We start from the raw sequence: 26,078 nt of genomic DNA, 5'->3' as shown, positions 1-26,078 counted from the left end.
TACGTTGTCTCCCACAAGCTGTGGTGTTGTACGTTAACAAAAATGTTGAAACAACTGGCAGGGGCTTCGCTACGCAACCGAGGTCTGCTCATCGGGCGCAACGTTTCGCTTCGACGCAGCGGATTTTGCACTTATGCCCCGGACGCCTCCCAGCCTCTGGGTACGGAACACGATGTGCCGGCTGGGTTTGATGAAGAAAACCTCAAGTTTATTGTGTGCCCGGTGACCAAGAAGCCTCTTCGATACGACAGTGAAAAGAACGTGCTCATATCCGACGAGCTGGGAAAGGCGTTTCCCATACTGAACGGTATTCCGGACCTGCTTCCTAACAGCGCCAAGCCGATCGACAAAGTCGTCGCAGAAAGCTAGGGAACTTTGAGCTTCGTAGTGTAGAATTATTAAATGCAGTGCCGCAAAGTATTTTGTGAATCGAGTTACTCTCTAACGGCTAATGAATAAATGTCGCACTGTTTCTATCCTTGAATGTTTACTTTCTATACACAGGTAAACTGCAGTATCGCTTCAGTAAAGTCGAAAGTGGACTGAAGGCGTAATTAAATAGTGTACTTCACGTCACGTCATAAACAAATTGTGGTCTGGAGGATCCTAAACGTTTTCCGTTCCCTCCTCGTGATGGGACGTACGCCACTGTTGCATTCCTTTACGTTTTCCTGGTGAGCCCTACAACACACCTGCGGCCGTCGCGACGAAAATGTCGACACCCACTTCGTCGGTGATTTTGTATTTTCATATGAAGTGAATAATTTAAGTGTAGACAGATGCAACTTGGCCGCTCAACAACTGGTTCGTTTTACGATCTTGCTTATGTAAGGTTGCAATGTGATACAGAACGCAATTTTTAGAGAATCTGATACAGAATGTTTAGAGTGGGTCTGTCTACTGAGGAGGAATTTATTGTATTCGAGCTTCCGAGATATCTGCCACTTGCATGCACAAGCATCCCACAACCCATTAAAGCCGTAGTAGTCAACCATTAACCCTTTTGGCCTTGCAAAATTGATGGAGGACCCCGTGGTCAACTATATTGACCCATGTCGTAATATCAAGCAATTAGTACATTCAGCTAAGTCGCCCGTATTGAATTTCATTTCATTTCATTTATTTACTCCCAATGCCCAAGGCGTTACAAAGAGGAGTGGTGGAAAAACAAATAACAGTTTGTACAAACAAATGGAGCATGTTTAAAAAGGGTATGCGTTTATGGTACTCTTGAAGTTGGCAGCGTCGGTTATTGATGCGATGGAAGCGGGAAGGCGATTTCAGTCCGAGCTTGTTGTGGGCACGAATGAATTAAAATGAATATTTGTACGGCTGCTTGGAATTCCAACTTTGAAGCGGTGATCGCTGCGGGATGAAATGTAGGATGGCGGCAAAAAAAGGGAGTTACTCAGTGAGTGCATGGTATGGTACAACTTGTGGAAGAGGCACAGGCGCGAGATTTTGCGGCGAAGTGATAGGCTAGGTAGATTTAAAGTTGACTTCATATGAGTTACACTTGCTGTACGGGAATAGTCGGACAAAATGAAGCGAGCGGCGCGATTATGAATTGCTTCGAGGCTACTGATATGAATGTTTACGCGTGGATACCATACAGATGATGAATATTCGAGCTTAGGTCGCACTAATGTTTTATAGAGAAGAAGTTTCAGTTGCATCGGGGCAAGGGAGAAGTTACGGCGTAAATAACCAAGAGTGCGGTTAGCATTGTTTTCAATAAGGTCAATGTGAGTCTGCCGGTCCCCCTTTTGCGTTGACATTTATGCTCATGCATGCCACATTGTCCAAATATTTCCTCTTGCAGCTAACAGTCGTCGCTCAAACACTTATAATGCTGCCTCTTATGTGTTTGGCTTTTTTGCATAGCTTGTGTGTTGTGCAAAACGCCGATGGCAAAAGAAGTGCAATGCGGAGAAACAAATTAACGTGGGTGACATGTAGCGAAGTCACATTTTTTGCGTTGGCAGCGAGGTTTGGCGGAAAGGTGAAGTGAATAGGTCACAGAGCGATAAAGGCTTCGCCGAGCCCCCTTTGAGCTCCCCTTAATGGATCTTTTATGCGTGCGTGCGTGCGTGCGTGTGTGAGTGTGTGTGTGTGTGTTGCGAAAAAAAACGTTTCGCACAATCTCAAGAAGATAGTTGGAAGAGCTGGCGTTCGCGTTGTTTTCACCGCTCCGAAAAAAACTTTCACGCCTGTGCAGATGAGTTAATCACAAGCACAGTCCAGCCAAGACCTGCGAAAACAAACATGCTCGGCCTTAGGTTGAGTGCAAATCTCAAGTTGTGTATAGCATCCCACTGAATTGCAAAAAGAGCTACATAGGCCAGGCGGGCCGTCGCATTCACGACCGTTTGGGTGAACGCGCCATAGAGTTTCATACTAATATATGGAACACGCCAGTGCGGTCAACGGGTCTGTTGGCGGGCACCTTGCTGCGCACTGCAAGAGTTGTGGCTGCACTGCTTTGTTTGAAAAATGCAGTATATTGGGTCTCTATCGGGAGCAGAAGACACGCGAGATTTACAAGGCTTTTTGCATTGTGCAGCAAGATAAGATTGTAGTATCAGTACACCGAGCGTCTCGCTCATCGCGAAAGAGATTTACTATCTCAAAACCTGACACGTGTCCCCTGTAACCATTGCTGTGCGTTTTTTAGGAATCAATTTGGTGCGGCTTTCCCTTGCCCCTTCTCCCCTACCCCTTCTTTCTCCCTTGTGGTTTTCGGTGGTCGACCAGCATGTATAAATCTGGCGCCCCGATGCAATAAATCATTTGGTTGTTAGTAAGCGCTGGTGTTTGTCTCGTCTTCCCTTCGTCCCGTTCATTGCGCTGCCCTCTATACTGTGAAAGCGGAAAAGAAAGTGCAGTTTCCTGCGTTTGTGTCATTTTTTCGTGACTTCCATTATCTTCCAGGGACCCTTTGCATTAGTAGGCTGGGAGCAGCCAAAGAACGCTGCGTCATTCAGTTTTTTCACAGATCGGCGGTCTTTTTAATCCAGGGGGTGAACTTGTGAACCTTGGCGTAGAACCCGTATTTTCCCTTGGACAAGCAGCTCTGCTCGCCGAAGCTGACAATGCCGACCACGTAGAATTTCCCGCTGCTCTCGGCGACGAAGGGGCTACCGCTGTCGCCCTCGCAGGTGTCCTTGTGGCTCTGGCCCTTGGAATAGCCGGCGCAGAACATGTTGTCTGTGACCTGCGAGTACGAACCGAAGATGCGTGCGGGCGTTTATTGATGATAAAAAGGCAATATAAGCGCCTTTCTCTGAAAAAAAAGCAAATATTTCGTTTCTCTGTAGGCTACACATGGTCCATTTAGCTGTCAATCTCTTACTAGGCGAGCGTCACTCGCGCAATACTTTGCTCAGTTGGCGAAAAAAGCAGCATCCTAAAGTCTGGCCAAAACCAGTCGTGAAAATTCCCATTGGAGTGGGTATGACAACATACCCACTCAGAAGGAGAGGCCAGTGACTATGACAGAAGCCGTCGGAAGTAGACGGCCGATTCAACAATTTCTATTTGGCTGTGATGTCAACATACCCACCCACAATTCACACACACTCATTTAAAGGGATTGACCAATGAAAATGACCACTGGCGTGAGAATGAGCTCACGGCCGATTCACAATTTCCAAATTGACTGCGGTGCCAACATACCAGCCCACAATTCTTACATTCTCCATTTAGCTCATATTCTCCGTTTATGACGACAGGGCACTACAATAAAGCTTGTACATACCAAAGCCCCTCCACACTGCTCTCGTCCATACTGCTCACGTGATGAAGGTGCTTTAGTACATACATCCTAGAACGCAGGTGTATGTGATCCCGTCGCATAGTGGCTGGACGTAATTTGTGGACTGTGTATCAGCGTTCGCAAGTATAACTCCCTGTTATTTCCAAACAGCAGCGCTGAAATGACCGAAATGAAACTGGAATGAGCAAATGTGCCCAGCGTCTGCTCGTTCGCAAGTGCTTTGCCAACTTTCGTAGGCGCCGACTACGGGGGTGGGGGAGGGGGCTCAAGCCCCCTCCGGTGTTTCCCAGGGGAGCAGAGCTCCGCCTCTCCCCCCGTCGACGCTGTCCCCCCTTTTCTCCAAGTTCCATACCAGTTTAGGTTTCTTTTGAGTTGCCTCTACGTCATCAAATCCCTAACATAGGAGGACAATGCCCTTAGAAGCACCAGAGGGGGTTCCGTTATCCGCATCTTTAATTCATTCTCTTAACGTTTGACGGCGAACGCCATCTATATTGCGGGGATTAAATTATATTTCTATATACCCACGGGAATAAATTATATACCCACGGGAAATTATCTACCCACAGGAGTAAATTATATTTCTGAAAGAGAAGGAAAAAGCTTCCTAACAATCACTGTACAATGTTAGGGATATCCTATGCTCAAGGAATGAATATGTCGCTGTATGTTCACCTCGCTTTAAATTGCTTTACGTGCTTTTTTAAGCCTGAACAAAGGCTGCGGTCTTCAGTGACCCCTTTGGGAGAGTTCTTTTTATCAGCGGCTTGCCAAATGCAAGTGAGTGTTCTGTGCTTTATTATCGATACTCTTTCCCGTACGCAATCCTGACGACTCATAGAAAAGGCTATTCTAATTTACATTTCTTAGGGATAGAGACATCGTCACTTGCATGCAGTGGTCATAAACATAAACTGTGGTCATAACAGATATTCAGTACTGAAAATGAGGCCAAGCCGCATTCATTCAGATTATGAGGTTTAACGCGCCGCATTCTACACCCGGGCTTGAGGTGCGCCGTAGTGGAGGCCTCCGGATTAATTATATAACGTTGATATTTCGGCGCATGTCAATGATCCTCATGGGGTCATGGGGTCAAGCCTCATAATCTGAATGAATGCGGCTATATATATATATATATATATATATATATATATATATAAAATCCAGGGAGTAGTAGAACTTTGAAGATGGTAGAGAACACAAGAGAAGAAAAACTTCGATCAAGGTAAAAGCACGATTGTGGCCTACGTTTCAGCAAAGAGAACTTGCTTTCCTCAGAGCCCTGAGGAAAGCAAGTTCTCTTTGCTGAAACGTAGGCCACAATCGTGCTTTTACCTTGATCGAAGTTTTTCTTCTCTTGTATATATATATATATATATATATATATATATATATATATATAGAGAGAGAGAGAGAGAGAGAGAGAGAGAGAGGGTGCGCCGTAGTGGAGGCCTCCGGATTAATTATATAACGTTGATATTTCGGCGCATCTCAATGATCCACATGGGGTCAAAATTAATCCGGAGGCCTCCACTACAGCGCACATCACGCCCGGGTGTAGAATGCGGCGCGTTAAGCCTCATAAACTGAATGAATGCGGCTATATATATATATATATATATATATATATATATATATATATATATATATATATATATATATATATATATATATATATATATATATATATATATATATATATAGAGAGAGAGAGAGAGAGAGAGAGAGAGGGCGCCCCCCCGCCTCCTCTTCTCCTCCTCCTCACCGGGAAAATGAACTTTCCGCCTGTGCCAACTTTACTGTCAACGGCGGCCGAGACTTACCTCGATCTCGGTGGACGCCTTGCACACGACGGACTTCTTGATGGGCACCCGTATCTCCTGCAGCACCTTGGAGTGACCAGCCGTCTCGGTCTTGCCCCAGCCGGACACGACGCCGTGCACGTCGGGTTTGGAGAAGAACTCCGTCTGCACGAACTCCGGGTCTCCCAGAGCCACAGGTCGCACGTAGTCGCTGAATTCCACGTCCGAGTCCAGCTTCACCAGGGCGACGTCGGAGTCCTGTGGCCGCACGCACACGCACGCACGTGCACAAAAGGGGAAAACAAGAAGAGAAAACAGGTAAGCTGAACAATGAAACAGTGCGGGCCTAATACCACTTTTAAAAAGTGCCCTAGAGAGAAAAATACAGAAAGAAAACTCTTTAACGAAGCGTGTGTGTGTGTGTGTAAGAGAGAGCGAGAGAACTGTGATTTCGAACCACGACGCATCAACTGTTTTAAATAAACTCCTCTTTCTCTCTCCCTCATCCAGGTGTGAGAAAGTCGTTTGTTTTTGACCGTTGCATCAGCGTTTCCCAATTCCAGGGAATGTATTTCAATACGTAAAAATAGAAGCAAAATGAGTCCATTTACATCACGACGTTATCGTTTGGTAAACTAATTGCTGACCTAGGCTAGCGTTGCAAGATGATATTCCATGAGGCTTGAATCACAGATAGAAAAACTACGAGTTGATTTCTGATTTAGAAGCGGGACGCGTTCAGAGCATACAATGTGATGTCGGTAATAAAATCCTCATCCAAGTCATGGATTGTAGAAACGGGACACATGTCATGCTTGCAGAGCAGCGAAATTCATATACAGTCTGCAATGTTTCTTGCCCGTAGCCACTGCGCCACCCAGGGAGCAGATATTGAGGAAAATGAAGTTTTTGTGGAAAGAACTTCGTGATTTACGTAGTGTGCGTACGTAAGGAAGCAAAACTTTATTCCCAGCAGTCACGCATACGTCCCATTCTCCGATAAAAAAGCACCCTGTCTGGGGTCTAATTTAGGTTTGGAAATGAAATCGAGACTATATACCAAATTTTACAGCGTGAGCTACACTGGCCGAGGTTGCGCAGTTTCGCGTGGCTCCTGGAGAGCCGTGCTGCGCATGCGTGAAGAGCAGTGACGTCACATGGCACACAGAACGTTGCTGACTGCCCGGCGTCTCTCACACCCCCCACGCGCCCAGCGTCTTCGCCGACCTCCGTTCCGCACGTGGCGGCCCGGTCCACTAGTCATGCGAGGGGTGGCCGGGAGTGCAACCGATGGCTCGTGCGTCGCAGCAACACCGGCGTGTGCCTGTGGAAGCAGCTTAGCTCTGGGGCGATTGGTGACGCTGCGCCGAGCCGCTTGATAAATATACATGTGTCACATAATGCGTATATATACCGTGAGTGTGTCATTGAAGCAGCAGTAAGCATGATAATCAAGCTACTCCTAGACAACCAGAAAAGCTAAGAATAACCAGCTGAACCCTAGCTCACGCTACGTATATCCTGGCATAGCCAAGCTAAACCACTGCTAATTTTCATCAACGCCTTCATCATCAGCCGTTGAATGTCTACTATGCAGGAAGAAGCAATCTCCCGGTGACACCTATGCACACATCCTGCGCTGGCCGAATACGCCCCTTGCGGCAGGACATTCCTATCTCATCGCTCCATGTCCGCTCACCTGCCCCTTTTCCCGCGGCCCTCAATAACCACACCATTATTTGTGTCACCCGCCTGTTGTACTTTCGCATTGCACGCCCTGCCCAAGTTAGTTTCGTTTCCTCGATTTGAGCCAGAATGTCGAACTCGTTAGTGTGCTCTCGAATGCACAATGAGCCACATTCTCTCCTTGAACGTTGTGCCAGAGTCCTTCAATGTTCATAACTGAGTGACTCTGGTTGTAAGCCATGTTTCGCGTTTCTTTGTGGGCGGTCATGTTCCTGGTAAGTAAAGGTTGCTCGAAGTAGAAGTATGCTCTGATTGAACGCTTCTCGCTCCAGTCACAGAGGTCAGATTGCACTGCTGTCGCAAAGGGCGGCGTATACTTATACACCTGTGAATCCCGGTCGTAGTCCGGGTGGACGATGACGGTGACGATGCGTGCCACCAGCTGGTACGGCTCGGACACGAACTGGTTGTGCTTCCCTAGCAGCGCCTGCACTTGCAAAGGCTGCACGGCCTTCCCCAGCAGCTCGAAGCAGTGCGCAGCGGTCAGCACCCAGCGCTCGCTGAGAAGGGCGCCGCCGCAGTGCCCCGGAGAGTCTGGCAGCCTGAACAGCACCTGTAGAGCCCCGTTTCAAAGCCGTTAGACGGGGGGGCTACGGCCGCAGCAGTGAATGAGAATGAGCATATGCCTTGGCTGTTAGATTTACATTCTTGGGGGAACAACCTTGCAAAACTGCAACTATAAAGGGTTAGGCGTATACTTGTCCATCCGCCGTAGTTAAACGAATGCACAAAAACGGAAGGATGGAGGGGCAAGAGGAGGCGAAGGAAGAAAGATAGAAAAGTTTACTTAACCGAAAGAAGGTCGGCCCAAGACATATATATATATACTCATACCACTACTTCTCAAAAGAAAGTGAGCGGCAAATGTATTGTGGGAAGCAATGTGTGTCACACCGCCGCGTCGTAGATAAAGCATGACCGTATTCGAATTCACATTTTCAGCGAGAGGGTGCGAGCGCGAAAGAACGGGAGTGTACGCGCTTCGTCACCTGCCACGGATGGGAGCCCTTCTTGGCCTCCTTGCCACCGACCACCTTTCCACCGTCGTCTTCTTCGCCGTCACCTTCGCTGTCCAGGGGCCTGCTGAGCACGGGACGCCCGTAGACTGAAACAGCGGGACAACGGCCCCGTTATATAATTACGCAATAACACAAACCAGTGAAAGCCCACAAGGTGGACACCCGAAATTAGAGAGTTTTAATTGTTCCGTGGTTACCGAGTTGACCGGGACCCGTCTGGGCACTTGTGCATTCGTTTCAGTAAAAGGGATTAGTTCCGCGGCCGGCCCTCGCCATGCCACGTATTCGTTACCGTGGGGTGCTCCCTCCTCGCCGAGCCTTCGCGCGCAGGCGCAGCCGGGTCCCGGTCAACACGATAACCACGGGACAGAGGGAGCATACGGAGGGCTAAGACTCCCTATTTGCAAAAATAGCGCTGTGCTGAAGCTGAAGCGCCGCTGAAATCAGCTGGCACAGTATATATATATATATATATATATATATATATATATATATATATATATATATATATATATATATATATATATATATATATATATATATATATATATATATATATACTGTGCCAGCTGATTTCAGCGCCGCTTCAGCTTCAGCACAGCGCTATTTTTGCAAATAGGGAGTCTTAGCCCTCCGTATGCTCCGTCTGTCCCGTGGTTATCGTCATATATATATATATATATATATATATATATATATATATATATATATATATATATATATATATTGCTTCCAATGTCTACTCTGAGGAAAGCATTGGCCCTATATTTGCACCAACTAAAGGACAGCCTCCATGGCCGGAAGTTGAACAGGTGACGCCTCACCCGGCAACACAAAACTGCGGTGCACACTGTGTGGGGCTGTGCTGTATCAAGCCAGGTGTGACTAACAAAGCACGCAGAAATCCGTCATGAGAAAGTTCCTTAGTTGGGACACCCAGCCGTCCATGTGGGGCGCTTTCAAAGAGAACAACTGATTTGTGCCGATATCAATACTCACTCCTCAAAAACAGCGCGCAATACGGCTCGAAAGCATGAGACACAATTCAGCCCGTTACCGTGCAGTGAGAGGTCAGAAGAAAAAGGGCATGTAGCAGTTCTCTACGTTGCGTGATGTCGGAGAAGCGTGTTTAGCTTCACGCATGCTTATTTCTTACACCGAGGCCGTTAGGGTTATCTCGACCGTGATCTTTTTCGACCGTCGTCAGACGCGCAAAATAGGAGAAATGAATTTTGTTTAGAACAAGGTTGCACCCGGCTGCAGCAGGTATTTAGAGCGAACATGTTAGCGATATGCCGGGTCCTGAGTTATTAGAGGCTGCGATCGTCGTCCAATAGTAATAATACGAAAGGGAAAATCGAGTCTGTTAGGAACGCACTTGCACCCAGGTGGAGTGGGTATAAGCGACTTGTTCGGTCTGCTAGTAGATATCGGAGTAGTATCATAACAATTTGATCAGAGATAAACGGCTCCATTTCTTGCCATACCGTCGTCGACACTATTGATCCTGACGAAAACGTGCCCGTCTTCGACGTCGTCGGCCAAGTGCAAGCGGAGGCGGAGGCGATGCGTCTTGGACGTCACGTACTGCTTCTCTGACTCCGCTCCGCAGAACGACCCCAAGTTAGGCGGCCCTGCAAACGATAGCGAGGAACAGAAGAAGACAATCAGCTGATGTCCGTGCAACGCTCCATATTTCATATTAATGAAAGAACTGTGGGAGGAGCCACGCCTTGTATTCTAGCTGTCAATGTGCACTGCTCCATGCTGGCAAGGGAAACCAATGCCAATTCAACAGAGAGATAGAAAGAAAGAAAAAAAGAAATGGCTATTTCCTCTGTTCCTTCCTTCATGCATTGTTTCCATTCATTCATTCATTCATTCATTCATTCATTCATTCATTCATTCATTCATTCATTCATTTCATTCGCTACCGTTGGAGGAACAATGGTGAGTGGAGCATCTTGTCTTGCATTGTACATCAACAAGGACGGGCTGCTTCAGTTCAAGCAGCCACTCATCTACGCGGCGGACTGAGCGAAAGAAAGAAAGAAAGAAAGAAAGAAAGAAAGAAAGAAAGAAAGAAAGAACGAACGAAGAGAGGAGGAAGGAAGGAAGGAAGGAAGGAAGGAAGGAAGGAAGGAAGGAAGGAAGGAAGGAAGGTGGCATTCCTTTTTGGTCATTGGTTCCCATCGAAGTGGGACTGCATGCCTTTCGCGAATGTTAAATCGTAACCAACCAGTGGTATTGGCGCCGTCAGCTGCTTCCAGTTTGGAGACGCCACAGTCTTCACGGCCCTCGTTCAGGTACACGTCTGCCAGGTCGAGTTTGAGCAGGTGACTTTTGTCGAGTGCCTCCAGGATTACCTCGCATTGCAGGGGCGGGGAGGACGCCTTTGGATAGGCGGGACTTTTCCACGTCGCGGTCGGGCCGAAAAACTCCAGTTTGCAGGTGCCTGCGCACGCGGAGATTTCACTTTTCCAGCTCGCGGGCTGCGGAGGTGTACCTACCAGTGTTTCTGACCTCTTTCACCTCGGCTACTGCTACGTACAAGCACCTGCGAGTGGGACATAAATATAGGCACGTAATTAACGCGGCCGTTGGAATTGTCGAGCAAGTGTCGAGCAATTGTCGAGCAGAGCAATACGCCACTCTGCTGTACCCAGACTCCCTTTAAAGTCAGCATCATTACTAGTACTCCCACATGCCTTGCCGGGAAGACATTTTTCCAGGCGCCGTAGAGCCAGCCTGATACGAAAGTAGGAAGACCTTAGGGCCTTTTATTCATACCATTAAAGAAACCCAAGTATCCATTCGATGCGCTAAAGGCTAAACAATGGATCGGCTTAGAATCGGCTTCACTACTATAGAGAAATACATTGCTGTCAAGATATTTCTTCAGCGGCAATATAAGGAGTGGTATATCAAAGCGTGAAACTAGACCCAATGGCCTTTTATTACACACCTCAATTAGAACTAATGCATCCCTATAAAACGCTATCCACGGAGTCCCTTTAAAGTTGGCTTTACTATTTTGCACAACTGCGCTGCTGAAAAGATATTTTTAGGGGCAGCATGAGGAGTCCCGTAAAAGGCGTGAATTCAGGCCCCGGGGCCTCTATTAGTAGCACTTTTGCATGCGGCGAAAGTATGACACATCAAGCGTCACAGACGGGTTTTGGCGGTTTCAACGCTTCTCCTGCGTTTTCCTCCCGTCTTTGTACTGTTCTTTCTGCGCTGTGGAGATGAACTTGTACCACCTAGCCCGGTCTACTGCGTTATACAGTCCATTTCTCGAGTCCACAATGTGTACCAAATTGCAGCGATCAGTAGCGGCAGTTAAATCCCGATGCAGCAAGCTGCCATGCCGACCTTGGAAGCTAATTTTCATCTTCTGACACTTTGGAAAAAAACAACTGCGTAGCCACCGCGTTACCTTGTGTCGTTTTACCGCCGGTCGGGAATTCTTTCGGGTGCTGTTGCGTTGCCGAATAACCCGTCGTGAATTTGTTCGTCGAGCTTACGTTGACCACTGAGGATCCCAGAGAACCGTCGCAGTTCTAACCGGCACTCGGACCCCCTGGAACGTTGGCTATCCGTTTAGCAGGGACAATGTTAATTATTCGGGACGCTCGCGCGAGCATTGTGGATGCACTTTTAAGCTGGAATCTGTCGCATTCACAGCTGTCACTGTAGAATTCTGATCCAGATAGGACTTCGGCACACCTTGTCAATCATTCTTTGCCATATTCAGAAATTTGTCAAGTTCCATTTACGTGAGCAGACGGAGGAAGGTGTAGAGTACAGAAAAAAATTGACTAGTGCAATTATAAGGCTACGAATACTTCGTCGTGTATTTTATTAGTTATTTAAGCATACATCCTTACGCGCATAAAACGATCGGTAATAGCACGCAACGAACCTCATATCGCTCTTAAAATAGGCAAGTGATCCACCTACCAGAAGCTAACTTGATTTGTAATTTCGTAAGCTCGTAGTCATATACCGCAGAACATCGTAACGGGAATTTGAGAGGCCCGAAGAGCACGGCCGCCGGCTTGACATCGCGCAACGTTGTCGCTGCACGCGCAAGCCTTGCTAAACCAACGACCACTTGGCAGAAGCGGGTTCGGGTGGCCGTGGCTTGGCACAGAATTGCGAAAACATCGTCTGGAATGCATGGTGTGTGCTAGCTTCCGCCAAGACGGTGACTGTCGCGTATACGGACTGGAAGGAACTGAATGTTAACAGTTGCGGGCAACAACGGCAGCTCTCCTAAAACCCCGGCCGGATGGGAGAGCCCGCGCACATCTTTAATTCGGTCGTGTGTGAAACACAGCTTGGAGCCTCAAAGGTTACTAAAAAGAGTGGCAAAGCATAGAGAAATAACACGCAGATGTCATAAAAATAGTGGCCCACATATCCCCAGTTATTATCGCTTTGGCAAACTTGCGCGTTCTTCTCCATGCTTTGAAGCAGACTCTCTAAAACATGCCCCTATTTCACGTTTTTTTTTTGTTTACTTTTCACCAATCCTCATCCGCATAGAACGGAGTTCAAGACTCGCTTACCTGGCGAAGCACACGAGAAGACAAAACGGTGCGCGAAGACGGATCATAGTTGTTGACCGCCTGCCGCCGGTGCGTCCCGCGCGCCAAGAAACAAGCTCCCGGAGAAGAGCAAATTTTCTCCTGCCAGACGAAGCGCGCCGTCCACTACTGTTTCCTTTTTTTTCTTTTTGTGCTGGCACTTATGCTCACCTTGCGCCTTCTCGTGGGCGAGGGTTCGTAACTGGTTTCGCCAACCTCGGTGGCCGTATGCGCCTATGGATAGCCCCGACGCAGAAACTACATGTGCTTCAGACGACAACACGAAATCGTCTGCTCGGGTAATCGGTCGACAGACGACGCCAGCCTATGGTCGCCACTGGCCTTCGTGACTCTCGCGAATCGTCGCTGAAGGATTAGCGGGTTGGGAAACGATGCGCAATAAGAATATATCGCGTAAAGGAATAAAAAATGCCGCCTGAACGTTGAAGGATAATGGGCTAACGACGCGTGCCGAAGTCTACCGAGGTCCGTGCGCTGTTCCTCATAGAAGGAGTAATTACAGGTTAGGTGTTATTTTCCTGCATTAAAAAAATCTAGGAGTCGTACATGACGAATGAACAAGGGAAATAGCATTTATTTCCTCCAATCTATCGAGCGCAGTGACTATAGGAAGTTTTATACAGTGTTGTACACGTTCCTCTAAAATAGGAACGAAAACTCGTTCCTCGTTACTTCCTAATTTTGAAACGAGTTCCCGTTACAAGTTCCTTTACTGCGAAAGGAACGCGTTCCAGTTCCACTTCGAAAATTGGAACGTGTCGTTACATTAACGTTACAGTTAGGTTTTTAAATTTAAATATAGATCGGATAATCATGGGGCGAAATTAATTGAGAAATTTAAAACTTACATCAAACTACGTATATTATACGAATATTAACACCGCTGGCAGCAGATTATCTGGAGATAAAAATAATAAAAAAAAAAATCTCCTAGGCGAATTTTTTCAGGGAGCACCGGACGAACTTCTGGCGGCTCTAGGACATTTCGATGCAGGATGGTTCGGTGCGGAAATTTCGGTGTACGGAAATATCGGTGTACGGGCGTTTCGGTGCATGGACATTTCGGTGTACGGACATTTCGGTGCGCAAACTTTTCAGCGACCAAATTATCCGGTGCTTGCATGTTTGCGACAGCCGCTATAGCCGCCATAACGTGGGTTATGGACAACAATCTGGGGCAGTGAATTTATTTTTTGATTTTTTTTTTTAATTTTAGATTTACATATTTTTATTTAATCCCTATTCCTGGGGGCACCTGTTTTGCAGCCCATTGAATTCTTTAGCAGAAGTTTTTTTTTATTATTTACGACAGGTTGTTAATGTATATTCCGTTTTTAGCTAAGACAATTAACCGGTATTTACTATAGTCCGACGCATTTTTTGTATTTTCTTTTTAAATTACACAACCTCAAATTACATAAATTACATGCACACACTCAATATCCAAAACGTAACAAACATTAGCTAGCCCCCCAGAGTGCAGAAAACCTTATGAAGGGTATTACGTCGGCTTGGCTGCCTTGCTAAAATGAATTTGCGAACACTGGTCTAGGATATTGTCGTGGAGGAAGAATGGGCCTTTTTGAAAACAGCCGCAGCTTCTAATGTCCTAAATGTTGATTAAGCGCGTACGGGTTGTGCATACAAATTGCACCCATCCTGTTCGGGAAAACCAACCTTCGGTTATGTTTGCATGCCTACATTCACCACATTTTAATTCTTTGTCCTAGCGCCCCCCTCCCCCCCCCCACCCCTCCGCGCCTACACGTTCGAATCTCGACCAGATTTCTTTTTGAGTCATATTATTTTCGGTTTTCCCTGAAAATTCTAAAGGCGTGGCGGAGTTAGCGGTTTCCGAAGCATCACCGCAGTGATACAGGAAAAACCTTTACATTCACCAGGAGCTCGCGAAACCTCTCTAATGTGACACAAAAACCACCCAAAAAGCCGCTGAGAACACAATGGCCACTATCGTTTGCTGGCTACGCCCTTCCGCACGTCCCGGTCATACCGATGGTGCCCCCCCTCCAAGAATCGCTCTTTCTGCGCCTTCAGTCTCCCCATTAGGAATTAATTCTTGAAGTCGCGCATATCATGGCCACCCCAGGCATACATTGCTTTCTCCCATGATAAGGAGCAAAAAAATTGAATAGGCTAGTGAACGATAGCGGCAACAGTCATCTTCAAGTTTTCGAAGTCCAGTTGACGTAATGGTGAACCACAAGTGACACCCCTCTCTCTCAACCAAGCGGGCTGGTAGCCGGCGGGGCTCAGCCTTCCCCTCCCCTAGGTAACGCCACCGTAAGTGCGATCGTTGGTTGGTTAGTTTTAAATAGAACCGACACCGAATGCAACAAATACGAGATTGATTGAGTAAATAATTAAAACGGAATGCACACTCGCTTAATCTACCTCGTTTTTCTATTTTTTTTAGCGGATGTTTTGTTGGGGGGGGAGGGGTGGGGGTGGGGCAGGATGGAGTAAAAGCAGCAGCGTCTTGCACCGTTGGCTGAAGTGGAAGCAAGGCGCTTTGGTAACACACTAAGTAGTAGGATTGTTCACATGAATGTTAAAAAAAAAGGTTGAATGGATGCAAATTAACAACATTGATTTTTACCATCTACTACAGATATTGAGTTTTACGTGGCAATGCTCCGCCAGTGTTTAGCATTCGTTTCCACACACGGTGGCGCAAGCACAAGTCTCGAATGTAAAATCATATCAAGTCACGAAATTACAGTATTAAAGCTAAAATGTTCAAAGAATGCCTGGGACATCCCGTGACACGAAATGTCTGGACCAAGACGTCGTGCACCAAAATGTCCGTGCACAGAAATGCCCGCACGGAAACGTCCTGCGCGTAAATGTCCGACACCGAAATCTCCGGATCCCGTATTAGACAATCATTCCACGCCAGGGACCAATTCTATCGGCCAGACGCGGTCCTGGCCTCCCCAGGCAAACGATGAAAGGTGAAAAACATTCTCGCGGCTACGCTATTGACCCGTCGAACGCAGCGTAAGTTCAACCAGCATGAAAGCAAGCACAAGCTGCGGCCTGCTGCGTGGTTGTTCTTCTGCCTTTGACCTTCGAGGAAGCACTTACGGCTGAAGGGCGGGAAAAGAAATGCAGTAGCGACTTGTGGATTTTTGCACTCGAGCCTTGACACCAAAAACAGCCAAATCCTTTCGATGTAACGGCAGGAACGCCGTTCCTGCCGTTCCTTCAAAAACGTAACGAGTTACCGTTACAGTTCCACCGACCCTTAATGGAACGGTGGCGTTCCTCCGTTCCTCCAAAAAGGAACTAGTTCCAGGAACGTCGTTCCTTGTAACGCCGTTCCGTACAACACTGGTTTTATACCGCGTAACTTCGAATGCGAACTCAGGACATCCACTGCACACAGCCAATCTAGCAATGAGCACAGGGAATTGCAAGCACACTCAACGCGGAAACTCTATTTAAAAACACTGTAGCAAAATGAAGGTGCGGCTGCGTAACTTTATTCACATTCATGTTACGACAACAACGCGTACAACCTGATTTGTCGCTCACCAGGATAACCTGCCCTATAATGCTGTTTTCGTGGCTAATTATTTGTGGCTAATTATAATAAAAATGTTGGTCGATATGCCCGTCGACACTGACTCGAGCAGCTGTATGTCGCTTTGTTATTTGCTGCAGACAAATGCGGGAAAATAATTAAATCTGCGACCTCATCTAATTAAATACGCTGAAAAATCCGCTTTGTTGTTTCTCAATAGTCAGAAAAGAGTCTGTCAAGGTTGACAACGTCTTCCAAGAAGACATCGCAACGGAACACAACAAAACATACTTCCTGTATATACCTCCCACGAGCTTATCAAGGAACTCTATTACGAACGATTTGTGCGGGCCACGTAACGTGCTTCCAGACGTCACCGCAACGGATGCTTCACAAGGGGTTTCTCCCCACGAGGCATCGAGAAAGGTCTGGGAGACTGCCAGGGGCTGCGGACAGCTGTAGCGGTAAAACAATCACGGGAACCGGCTGCCGTGCTTATGCAACATTTTTAACTCGAAAGTGTTTTATTCCCGGGTACACCAAGATTTCGCTGGCGTCATATCCGTCACGGAAATGACGCCAGTACAACGAAGGAAGCGGCCTGTAGAGGGTGCACCCCTTCACACAGGGTCTTCTTGCGGGGAAGCAACCTTTAGTCCTAAAGAGTACGTTATACTTCGGGTTGTTTGTTTTCGGCTTTTATATTTTAACACGGAAGTGTTTTATGCCGCGATACCCCAAGATTTCACTGACGTCATATCCGTCACGGAAATGACGCTAGTACACCTTTGCCGAAAGCGACCCGTCAGCAGGACGTCGCTCGCCAAGCACACGCACAAGAGAGCCACCAACCCGCAAATCATGCTCAGCTGCAGATGTCGCTGCAAATTTCGCTTTCGTGTTTTACTGATTCCTATGACAGAGGAATCAACCACAGTTCTTTAAATAAATGAACATCACTCAGTGGTTACTTGGGTCAGTTGGTGAAAGCGAGGCGTCCGCAGATCGACGGAACCAAACAGCAAAGCCGGATGTTTTCGACAGAAAACGTGGCCGGGACCTGTCGGCAACGGTCTGCCTAAAGAAATATTGATTTATAGGACCTTCATATTTGGATATGACTGCTTTACCTCCCCTCCCCCCATTCCCCAAAGTGCGCTTTATGCAAAGCTGGCTTTCCCACATCGGGGTTGCAGTAAAGCCTGCTCAAAAGAAAAATTGAGTTATTGCGTGTTTCGTGACATCGCACACTCAGCAACACTACAATCAGGAGCACAAAACTCATACATAACTAGGCAACATAACTCAGTGACCAGTGATGCTCGAGCATTCTCACATCGTAGGAAAAGCTTAGACGCCCAGTCGTTTTTACGTATAATTCACTTTACTAGTCCTTTTCTTCGCAGCCTCCCCTCGACAGGCCCATAATCAACGTCATTATTTTGGTTCACTTTTTCTCTGTAATTTTCCAACTGTCATCATTTTCTTTAGAGCGAGGCTCTTAAGAGCCCGCTCCTGTGGTTTCGCGGTGTCCCTCGCCGTTAGCCTCATTGTAAAAGAGAGAACGAGGACAGACAGAGAGAGAGAGAGAGAGAGATAACTTTATTTTTTCCTACTATCGCGGTGGTGAGGGTGGAATCTGTCAGCCGCCTCCGTCCAGGCAGCTGCCGGTAGCACTCCGAATAAAGGTGACCAGGTCCCATTGATCTTGATGACTGCAGGCGGTAGCCAACCTTCCTGTGATGTGTTGTGAGTGCTGAGGTGTTTGTGCATGGTTGGTTGGTTGGTTGGTTGAACTTTATTTGAGCCCATAAAGGGGTCACCATCAAGGTGGCCAATGGGGCGGTCCCCTATTCTCGGGGCCCGTATGCTTCCAGCACCTCCACGCCCCGAGCCACGAGGGCTATGTGGGTCGGCACGGCAGGGCTGGACCGCAAGATCTCCCATCGCTCTTTGGGTGAAGGGTTGGGTGAGGTGAGGGAGGTGGGTGGTGATGGGGGTAGAATCTGTGGGATGGGGCTCTTGAGGGACGTGCACTCTGCAATGACGTGACGCAGAGTGCCTCTTTCTTGTTTGCAAAATGGGCATGTGTCATCATACCGATTTGGAAACATCTTATGTAGCATTGTTGGATGTACTAATGACCCTGCCTGTATTATTCGTAGTATTGTTTGCTCTTTTCGTGTTAGTGAACGGTGAGGCTCTGGTAGTGTACACCGATCCTCTCTGTACATCTGTGTTATGTCTGTGTAGCTCGTGACCGGGATCGGGTCGTCCTCCCCTCCGCTTGACTCCTCGTGTGCCCGGCGTGTCATCTCTCGGGCATGGTAGTCAGCGATGGTGTTGCCAACTAGTGAGGAGTGAGCCGGGGTCCACACGAGCTCGACGGCTTGTCCCGGTGGCTCTTTCTTGTTTACGATCGCTAGTGCCGAGGAGGAGATGGAGCCCCTTCGGTAGCTGCTATATGCTTTCTTGCTATCCGTCACCACAACCTCGACGCCGGGTTGAACGAGCGCCAAGGCTATGGCCACTTCTTCCGCAGTCATGGATTCCCTGGTCCTCGTCGAAGCCGAGACGACCAGTCGGTCTCTCGTTGTCACAACCGCTGCCGACCGGTCGCTGCCCTTCTGGAGGGAAGGGTCTGCGTAGAGGACGCGGGAGTTTCCCCCCAATCTTCGCGCTAGAGCTGTTGTCCTGGCTTTTCGTCTGTCATCGTCTATTCCCGGTGCCATGTTTCTTGGGAGAGGCTTCGATGTGAGCGCTTCCCGCCATTTTTCTGGTAGTTTACTTGTCGTTAGTGTGGGTTCGACTGTCCATCCCAACTTCTGGAGTACCTGTCTTCCGTGCTCGGTCTGACTAAGCCGTACTCTCTGACTAGAAAGGTGGGCCTCCACAAGTTCGTCGACGGTGTTGTGGACCCCCATCTGATACAAGCGCTTTGTTGATGAGTATATGGGGAGTCCCAGAGCCTGTTTCATTGCATTTCGTATTAGTACGTTTAGTGTCTCTCGCTGTGTCCTCGTCATCTGCAGGTACGGTGCTGAATACGTAATCCGCGAGATGACGAAGGCCCGTACTAGACGGATGGCGTCGTCTTCCTTGATGCCACGGTTGCGGTTTGCTACTCGCCGGAGCATACCCAGCACTTGCTCGGTCGTTGTTCGGACCTTAGCGATCGCTGCGTCTGCTTTCCCATCGTTCCGTAGCATCAATCCCAGTATACGACACTGTTGGGTTAGTTGAGTGTATGGCGTTGCAGTGGCGGCACTAGAGGAGCTCGTGGCCCCATGCCTTAGGCGGTGTAGCCGGAACCATGCCGGTGTCTGTAGTGTGTTTGCTAGTGCTTGTATGAGTAGGACACCGAAGATAAAGCGAAGAGGAAAGCGCAGGACGAGAGTTCAGCCAAAGTTTGAGGAGGAGAGCGGTGTGCCGAGGGTTCCGCGCGAGACGTGCGCCGCGGTGGTGACGCGCAACGAGATAACGCCAGAGGAGTGAGCACCGTCGTGCGTTAGCCGATGACGCGATCACTTCCTGAGACGAAAGAAGTGCTGCCCGAGCTAAGGTCCCTACAAGGGCCTTAGCCCGAGCAGAGGCTCAGCGCCGCCGACGCCCGAATCCAGAGTTGCGCGCCACCGAAGCAGCAGCTATACGCCGTCACCGAGAAGACTGCAGTTCGCGCTGCGCTCAAATTTCGCATTAGGGAGTATCGTAATCGTCAGCCAATCTTTTTTTTTGTCGTGTTCATTGGTTGACACTCGCATTTATTTGCGTTTTATCATTTCCTTATGCGGGTGTTTTGCTCTGCGAACTCCGACTTGGCTAAGTTTCAGTGTTGAGACTTGACTAAGTCTCCACAAACTTAACAAGATAATGACAGAGAGGTCCCTCACTTTTAATTTGGTGAGTGAATGAGTGAGTGGGTGAGTGGAGTAAAACGTGTAAAAATTTTCTAATCACAGCTTCTTGACGGTTCCTCCAAGGGATGTGTGCCATTTTACGAGGCCACCAGTCAACCAACCAAACTGAAAAGAAGAAGAGCGCGCAGAAGAAGAAGAAGAAGAAGAAGAAGAAGACGACGTTCCTTGATGCTGTGCGTTTTTCGCACTGCAACATTCAGGTATGCTTTTTAAAAAATTTATTGTGAAAAATGCATGCAATGCGTAGACGCCGTCCACCACGAACTGCGCTGTATACCGGTTTCTCCTTGAGCGAGCACAGCTATTTTTAAATGGAAAATTCTTCCATACTACGTGGAATTATAATCGACGTCGTCGGGTACAGATGCGCTGCTGTGTCATATTTATTGCTACTTTCTCATGAATTATTGTCTCATAAAGCACTTATAGAAAGTCTGCCGTATAGAAGAGCCCACTCTAAAGATCCAGTAATGAGTTTGTGAAGTGTAGAAACCTCCCAACCGTATCAACTGTTCATCTATATTCGGATTGCCCTTCAAAAGCAAATGGCTATATGCACGATTGCGCATCTTCGTGGGCATAGATTACGAAGAAAAAAAGCGATTCATTACATGGTGTCGAGGTACTGCCTCAAACTTGTGTACATAGGCTCTCGGTTAAGCTATTTAGCTTTTTTCCCCCACTGGATAGCTCTGGGTAGTGGCCGATCAGCTGATCGGCAGCCGAATACCCCCGCAGCCTCCCACGCATGCGCCGCTGGGTCGTCTCGGGCTACGTGACTCGTCTCGCGCCCGGTGAGAAGGAACGGCGGGTTCGCCGTGAATGAACGCCGCGTCCGCCGGTCCTCCTAGCTTGTTTAGTGGCTCTAGGTCCTCCTTCTGTGAGCGTTGCACGGAAACGAACGGCTTTGAGACGTGGTCGGCAATACAGCTAAATCAAATGTTAACCAAGCGAAACCGAGACTCAACCAGACTAAGCCAAGCTTTTACTTTACGTATCCAAGGTTGGCTGAGCTATAGGCCGCAGCCATTTTTGACTTTCAGCAAACACGCGTGTATGCTATAAATCTGTGTCATTCTTTACAGCATGCATCATAGAATCTGCATGCCGTCAGTAACATTTTACGTTGGTACGCATTCGGCACAAGGTACATAAAGCACTGTTCTACATACTTAATCACAGCGCGAAGGACGGGACAGACAGAAAGATTAACCACTGAACACGTACCAACTCGCCCAACTTGCAACTGTCCTACACTCCTACACTGTTCTACACTTGGGTAACAAAATTTTTCAAGCCAGTCACTCAGTTTATTGTATTTCTACCAATTATTTTATTTTTCAGGTTGACAAAGCTTGCATAGAACAGTTTAAATTTCAGAAACTTACCAAGTCGTGCGTAGGAGATTCAGGCACGAGTAGGCATCATTGTGCGTATATTCTCAGCCCTTTAAAATATGGAGTATGGCACACAAGGTCGGCAACTTCGCTTCCTATATACCGTAGTTGTTCGTTAAGCTGGTATTTCATACGCATTTCCCTTTCCGGTTGCAATGAAGCAGCCCTGAACGGTTCAGGATTAAGGTTAACGTGACAATAAGTAGGAAAGACCATGAGATAAATAGTGCCTTCCTATAACACCACATATGTGATGTTATGGGGTCGTCAGTGGCGAATACGCGGCCCCACACAAAAACGCTTCGTAGCAAAGCCAACTTACAGCGAAGACAGGCGTGTCCGCTGATGCAGGATTCAGAAGCGACCATCATTCTCTTACGCCTGAAGCAGCACGTGTGGAGGAGAGACGCAAAAGCGCCTGATTGGTAACACAGTTCACATGACCCATGACGTCACGCGACCTTGAGCGTTTGCTGTGCCAGCCGACGCAGAGCGGTCATGAAAGGCGCACGGTGTGGCAAGTGTAGCATTCCCCTGTAACTAAGCGGGCCGGCCTAAACGTACGCATGAGCAGGCGTCTGCTCTGTCACAGTAAATAAACTATAGAAGAGCGGAGAACCGGTCTCTGTAGGGTTCTCTGCGCATGTGCAGAGGCGGCGAAACTGGCTGTGCGTTCGCGCAGGTGCACCGATCGTGTATCGGGCGCCGTACCTGGCCGTGTTTTCTGCTGTACTATGACTTATATATTCTGTGATAAATAAGACAGGCGTTTTCAGACATTTGAGCGTTTTAGCTCAGCCTGTTACCGTACCGTTTCCGTTGTACCGGGACCCGACTGCGCATGCGCGCGTGGGCACGGCGAGGAAGGCCACACCCTCCACCGGAACGAATGCGCGGGCATGGCACCGGAACTAAGCCCCCCTACCGGAACGTTGGGTCCCGACCACGGAAACGATACGATAACACGGCAAAACGCTAAACTAAGACCCTCCATTACGTCACGCTGTACGTGCCTATATTGCAATGGCTGCATTTCCTTCTTTTCCAGCGGTGACCTGGCATGTTTAAAGTCAGTCTCAGGCAGTCCGTGGTCTTTGCAATCCTTTGCATTGTAAGTTGGGGCGACTATACAAGTTTTGAAGGCCTCCGCCTGGAACAGGTGGACACACAAGCACACACTATGGGGTTATCCGGAAAACATAGCTTTATTTTTTACCTGCACATTGTTTGAAACTACTCAGTCCATCCGGCAAATTCTTTTGAGTTTAGCTTTGTAACGACCATTAAAGGGGTCGTGAAGAGATTTTCAAACAGTGTTGTGTGGGCACTTATAACTGCGGAACCTTGATAAACAAACAATGCACACCCGTTTCGTTGCCCGATATCGGCAAATAGGAAAAAAATGCAGTTGCGGTTTCACAGATGCTTTCCCCCTCAAGTCGTAAAGTCAGTCGTGAAGGTAAGAAGCCAACACAGTTCTCCCTCGTCTGCACAATATGTCAGCATAGAGCGGGCTCGCAAAGGGTCAGGTAAAGCTCCAACATCGGCGCCATGATGAAACTCGCCCTGCAACTGAAGAGGAGATGTCTGTTCTCTGATACGACTGATCAACGTGGTCGAACTTTCAGTCAACAACGCGGGCGAGTGGCGCAGCATAATTAATTACGTTTAAAGTTAACTGGGCATTTTAAAACTGCTTACGTTGTTTCGCACGAGTTTAAACTGTCGTTCTGCTTGCCGGTATTCTTGAACAAGCTTGCCGACGTCTGTCTCACGTAACCTGTAATGTGAGTTGCGCGAACGTGAAACTTCTGGCCTGACGAGATAATTGACCGAATGCTTAAAATGAAAATTCACTAAATAAACACATTTATCGAAGGAACTTCGAGTAGTCGGAATTTAAAACCCATCCATCATTTACTCATCAAGCGCAAAAATAACTAGCGAGAAGCAGTGATTGCCCTCATTCACACAGCCGTCAGCTTCTCCGTCACGGCACCGTCACGTCAAAAAATCGCGACAGTGACGTAAACGGAGTAGCGTTCGTACTTGAGCTCTCCGTCAGAGTACAGGGTCGTCTGCCTAGTGATAAGTTTAGCCTAGAATTGAGCGTGCTTAATCTGAAAAGGAAAGAAAATGGGCTAGATTTTTGCGTGTGCTCACATTTCGCTAAATTTAGCCGTAAAATTTTGTTTCCTGATTGACTGGTTTAGCACGAGACGTGGTCCTGTCGCGTTGACGGAATAGAGACGTAGAGCTGGGCTTCACGTCACCGTCGCACCGTTTTCGGCGAGAAATCGCCCGAAAAACCGTCGCCCATGACGGTACACGGTGACGTGACGGTGAAGTGACGGGGTGAAAAACGGCTGTGTGAATGAGGGCATACACCGCCGAGTTCCATGATCACGCAGTTCCATTTCTTTCCTGTTTCCTCCACTGTGCCCTGAGAATGGATAAATTGTGGGAAGGAAAGGAAACGTAGCGCGGCACGTACTGCGCGTTAACGTGGCGCCACTGAAGTACTCCACGGGGGGGGGATTGCATGACCGGACCTGCTAACTCATCATCAAATAACTACTTTGTATGAGCATTTTTTTTGTTCTATCGTAAGATATTCACCAAGCTTATGCGGTTTTGGTGTATGCTTTCAGCAGTACAATTAGCCACTTTGTGATATCCATAAAAAAAACATCGCAACAAAGAATCAAATAAAAATTAAAAATGAAATGATTTGGTGATGCTCAACATAAGCTTCCGATTGTTTTTGTACTTTTTTGTTTTTGTTTCGCAGCAAATGTCTACCAAAATTAGCAAAAGCAGTCGGGGCACTCTTCTGCATTTTATATCGCAACCCACTATTTTCTCCCTGCTATTTCCTCACCCGCATGCACCGTTTACCATAGCTTCTTGTTAAACGTAGGGGGGTCTGATGCATTAGCAAGAGTCCTCCGGTTTTTTTTTGTTCACTTTAATAAACGTTTTTGCTTTAAATTTTACTTATCTCATGTTCTCCTGTCACCCTTCACCTTGTTTCACACCTACCCCTCCAAATGAAGTCCTGTGCACGCTATCTGTGTGGATATCTTTTGGTGCACAGCCAACTTTCTACATTGTGGACATTCTTCGCCTTATCGTGACAATTACGCGCAGGCGTGAAATAACATCAGAACGGGCAAAAATTCGGCAGTTTCGCAATTGAGATGCCTAGACTCAGGAAACAGCGGAGCTTTCTTCCGCCATTTCTCAACTATGAGAACAGCTGCACGTCAGAGCTTACGTCATCACTAGGCACAGCCAATCCCTGACGCGCGTCTCCCCACCCCAACATCTGCGCCGCGACGCACACTCCACTCCCCACACCTGCTTGTCGGCTCCTTGCCACTTTCACTCACACTCCTTGGCCAAGCATCTTCCTCCTCTCCACTTTGCTTCGCTGATTTTTGAGCGACGCCCGGCACGGCTGGAACTCAAGCTTAACTGTGGTTGATTCCTCGGTCACAGGAATCGGTAAAACGCGAAAGTGAAATGTGCAGCGAAATCTGCAGCTGAGCATGATTTGCGGGTCGGCGGCTGTTTTGGGGGTGTGCTTGGCGAGCGACATCCTGCTGGTGAGTCGCTTCGGCAAAGGTATCATTTGCATGACGGATATGACGTCAGTGAAATCTCGGTGTATGGCGGCATAAAACACTTTCGTGTTAAAATATAAAACCCGAAAACGAATAACCTGAAGTAAAACGTACTCTTTAGTCTATTAGGCTGCTTCCCCGCAAGAAGACCATGAGTGCAGGGGTGCACCCTTTACAGGCCTCTTGCTTCATTGTGCAGGCGTCACTTCCGTGACGGATACCACGTAAGTGAAATCGTCCTGAATCCCGGCATAAAACATTTTCGTGTTTAAAAGGGGAGGAGGAGGAAGAAATGTCATCCTTCAATGTATCCGGCTTTTTGTCGTGGCTTGAAGTTCAAGCTGCAAGTGCAGCTGCGACGTCCCTGACACCGCCTTATCGCTGACGTGTTTGTGCGCATACACGCAGTTGTAGAAGAGTTTTCTCGCGGTTGCTCACGTTACCCACAAGTAGGCCGACATGGAACCCCGCATCTGACAACGTCATCATCTTATTTATCGCAGCTCATGAACGGCTTCAACGTGGTCTTCGTGGTTCATCCCGGCGTAAGAAATTTGCTCCAGGAGCAGGCCTGGTTCGTCTACATCCCGGACGTGCACAACATCAGCAACGTAGGTGCGTAGCCTTCACGTTCACTGA

The 26,078-nt window shown here is 47.9% G+C and overlaps 1 protein-coding gene and 1 long non-coding RNA gene across 2 annotated transcripts; one reads left to right on the top strand and one right to left on the bottom strand.

Annotated features, from left to right (window-relative positions):
• Positions 1-1,098: 1,098 nt before the first annotated feature.
• On the bottom strand, positions 1,099-13,147 carry LOC144152879 (coagulation factor IX-like). Its single transcript, XM_077684403.1, has 8 exons — positions 12,917-13,147; positions 10,856-10,902; positions 10,585-10,800; positions 9,833-9,979; positions 8,316-8,431; positions 7,652-7,879; positions 5,602-5,838; positions 1,099-3,214 (listed from the first exon to the last, which is right to left on the bottom strand). Exons 1-8 carry the CDS (start codon positions 12,961-12,963, stop codon positions 2,990-2,992), a joined length of 1,263 nt encoding a protein of 420 aa, XP_077540529.1. The 5' UTR covers positions 12,964-13,147; the 3' UTR covers positions 1,099-2,989.
• Positions 5,785-26,062, top strand: LOC144153175 (uncharacterized). Its single transcript, XR_013319315.1, has 3 exons — positions 5,785-5,898; positions 20,459-20,616; positions 25,943-26,062. It is a non-coding gene; the product is annotated as an uncharacterized LOC144153175 (long non-coding RNA).
• Positions 26,063-26,078: the final 16 nt, after the last annotated feature.

This window comes from Haemaphysalis longicornis, unplaced genomic scaffold (assembly GCF_048455015.1).
Source record: "Haemaphysalis longicornis isolate Haplotype H1 unplaced genomic scaffold, Haemaphysalis longicornis Haplotype H1 scaffold_9, whole genome shotgun sequence".
Lineage (NCBI taxonomy): Eukaryota > Metazoa > Arthropoda > Arachnida > Ixodida > Ixodidae > Haemaphysalis > Haemaphysalis longicornis.
The sequence above is the reverse complement of the archived record's forward strand: the minus strand, read 5'-3'. Positions and strand labels throughout refer to the sequence as shown.

Excerpts from the sequence above, each read along its gene's own strand:
- LOC144152879 (XM_077684403.1), bottom strand. The coding sequence starts at position 12,963 with ATGATCCGTCTTCGCGCACCGTTTTGTCTTCTCGTGTGCTTCGCCAG. Across the intron at positions 8,432-9,832 it reads GATCAATAGTGTCGACGACG|TCTACGGGCGTCCCGTGCTC; the intron begins GTATGGCAAGAA and ends CCGCTGTTTCAG. Across the intron at positions 5,839-7,651 it reads ACTACGACCGGGATTCACAG|GACTCCGACGTCGCCCTGGT; the intron begins GTGTATAAGTAT and ends GTGCGGCCACAG.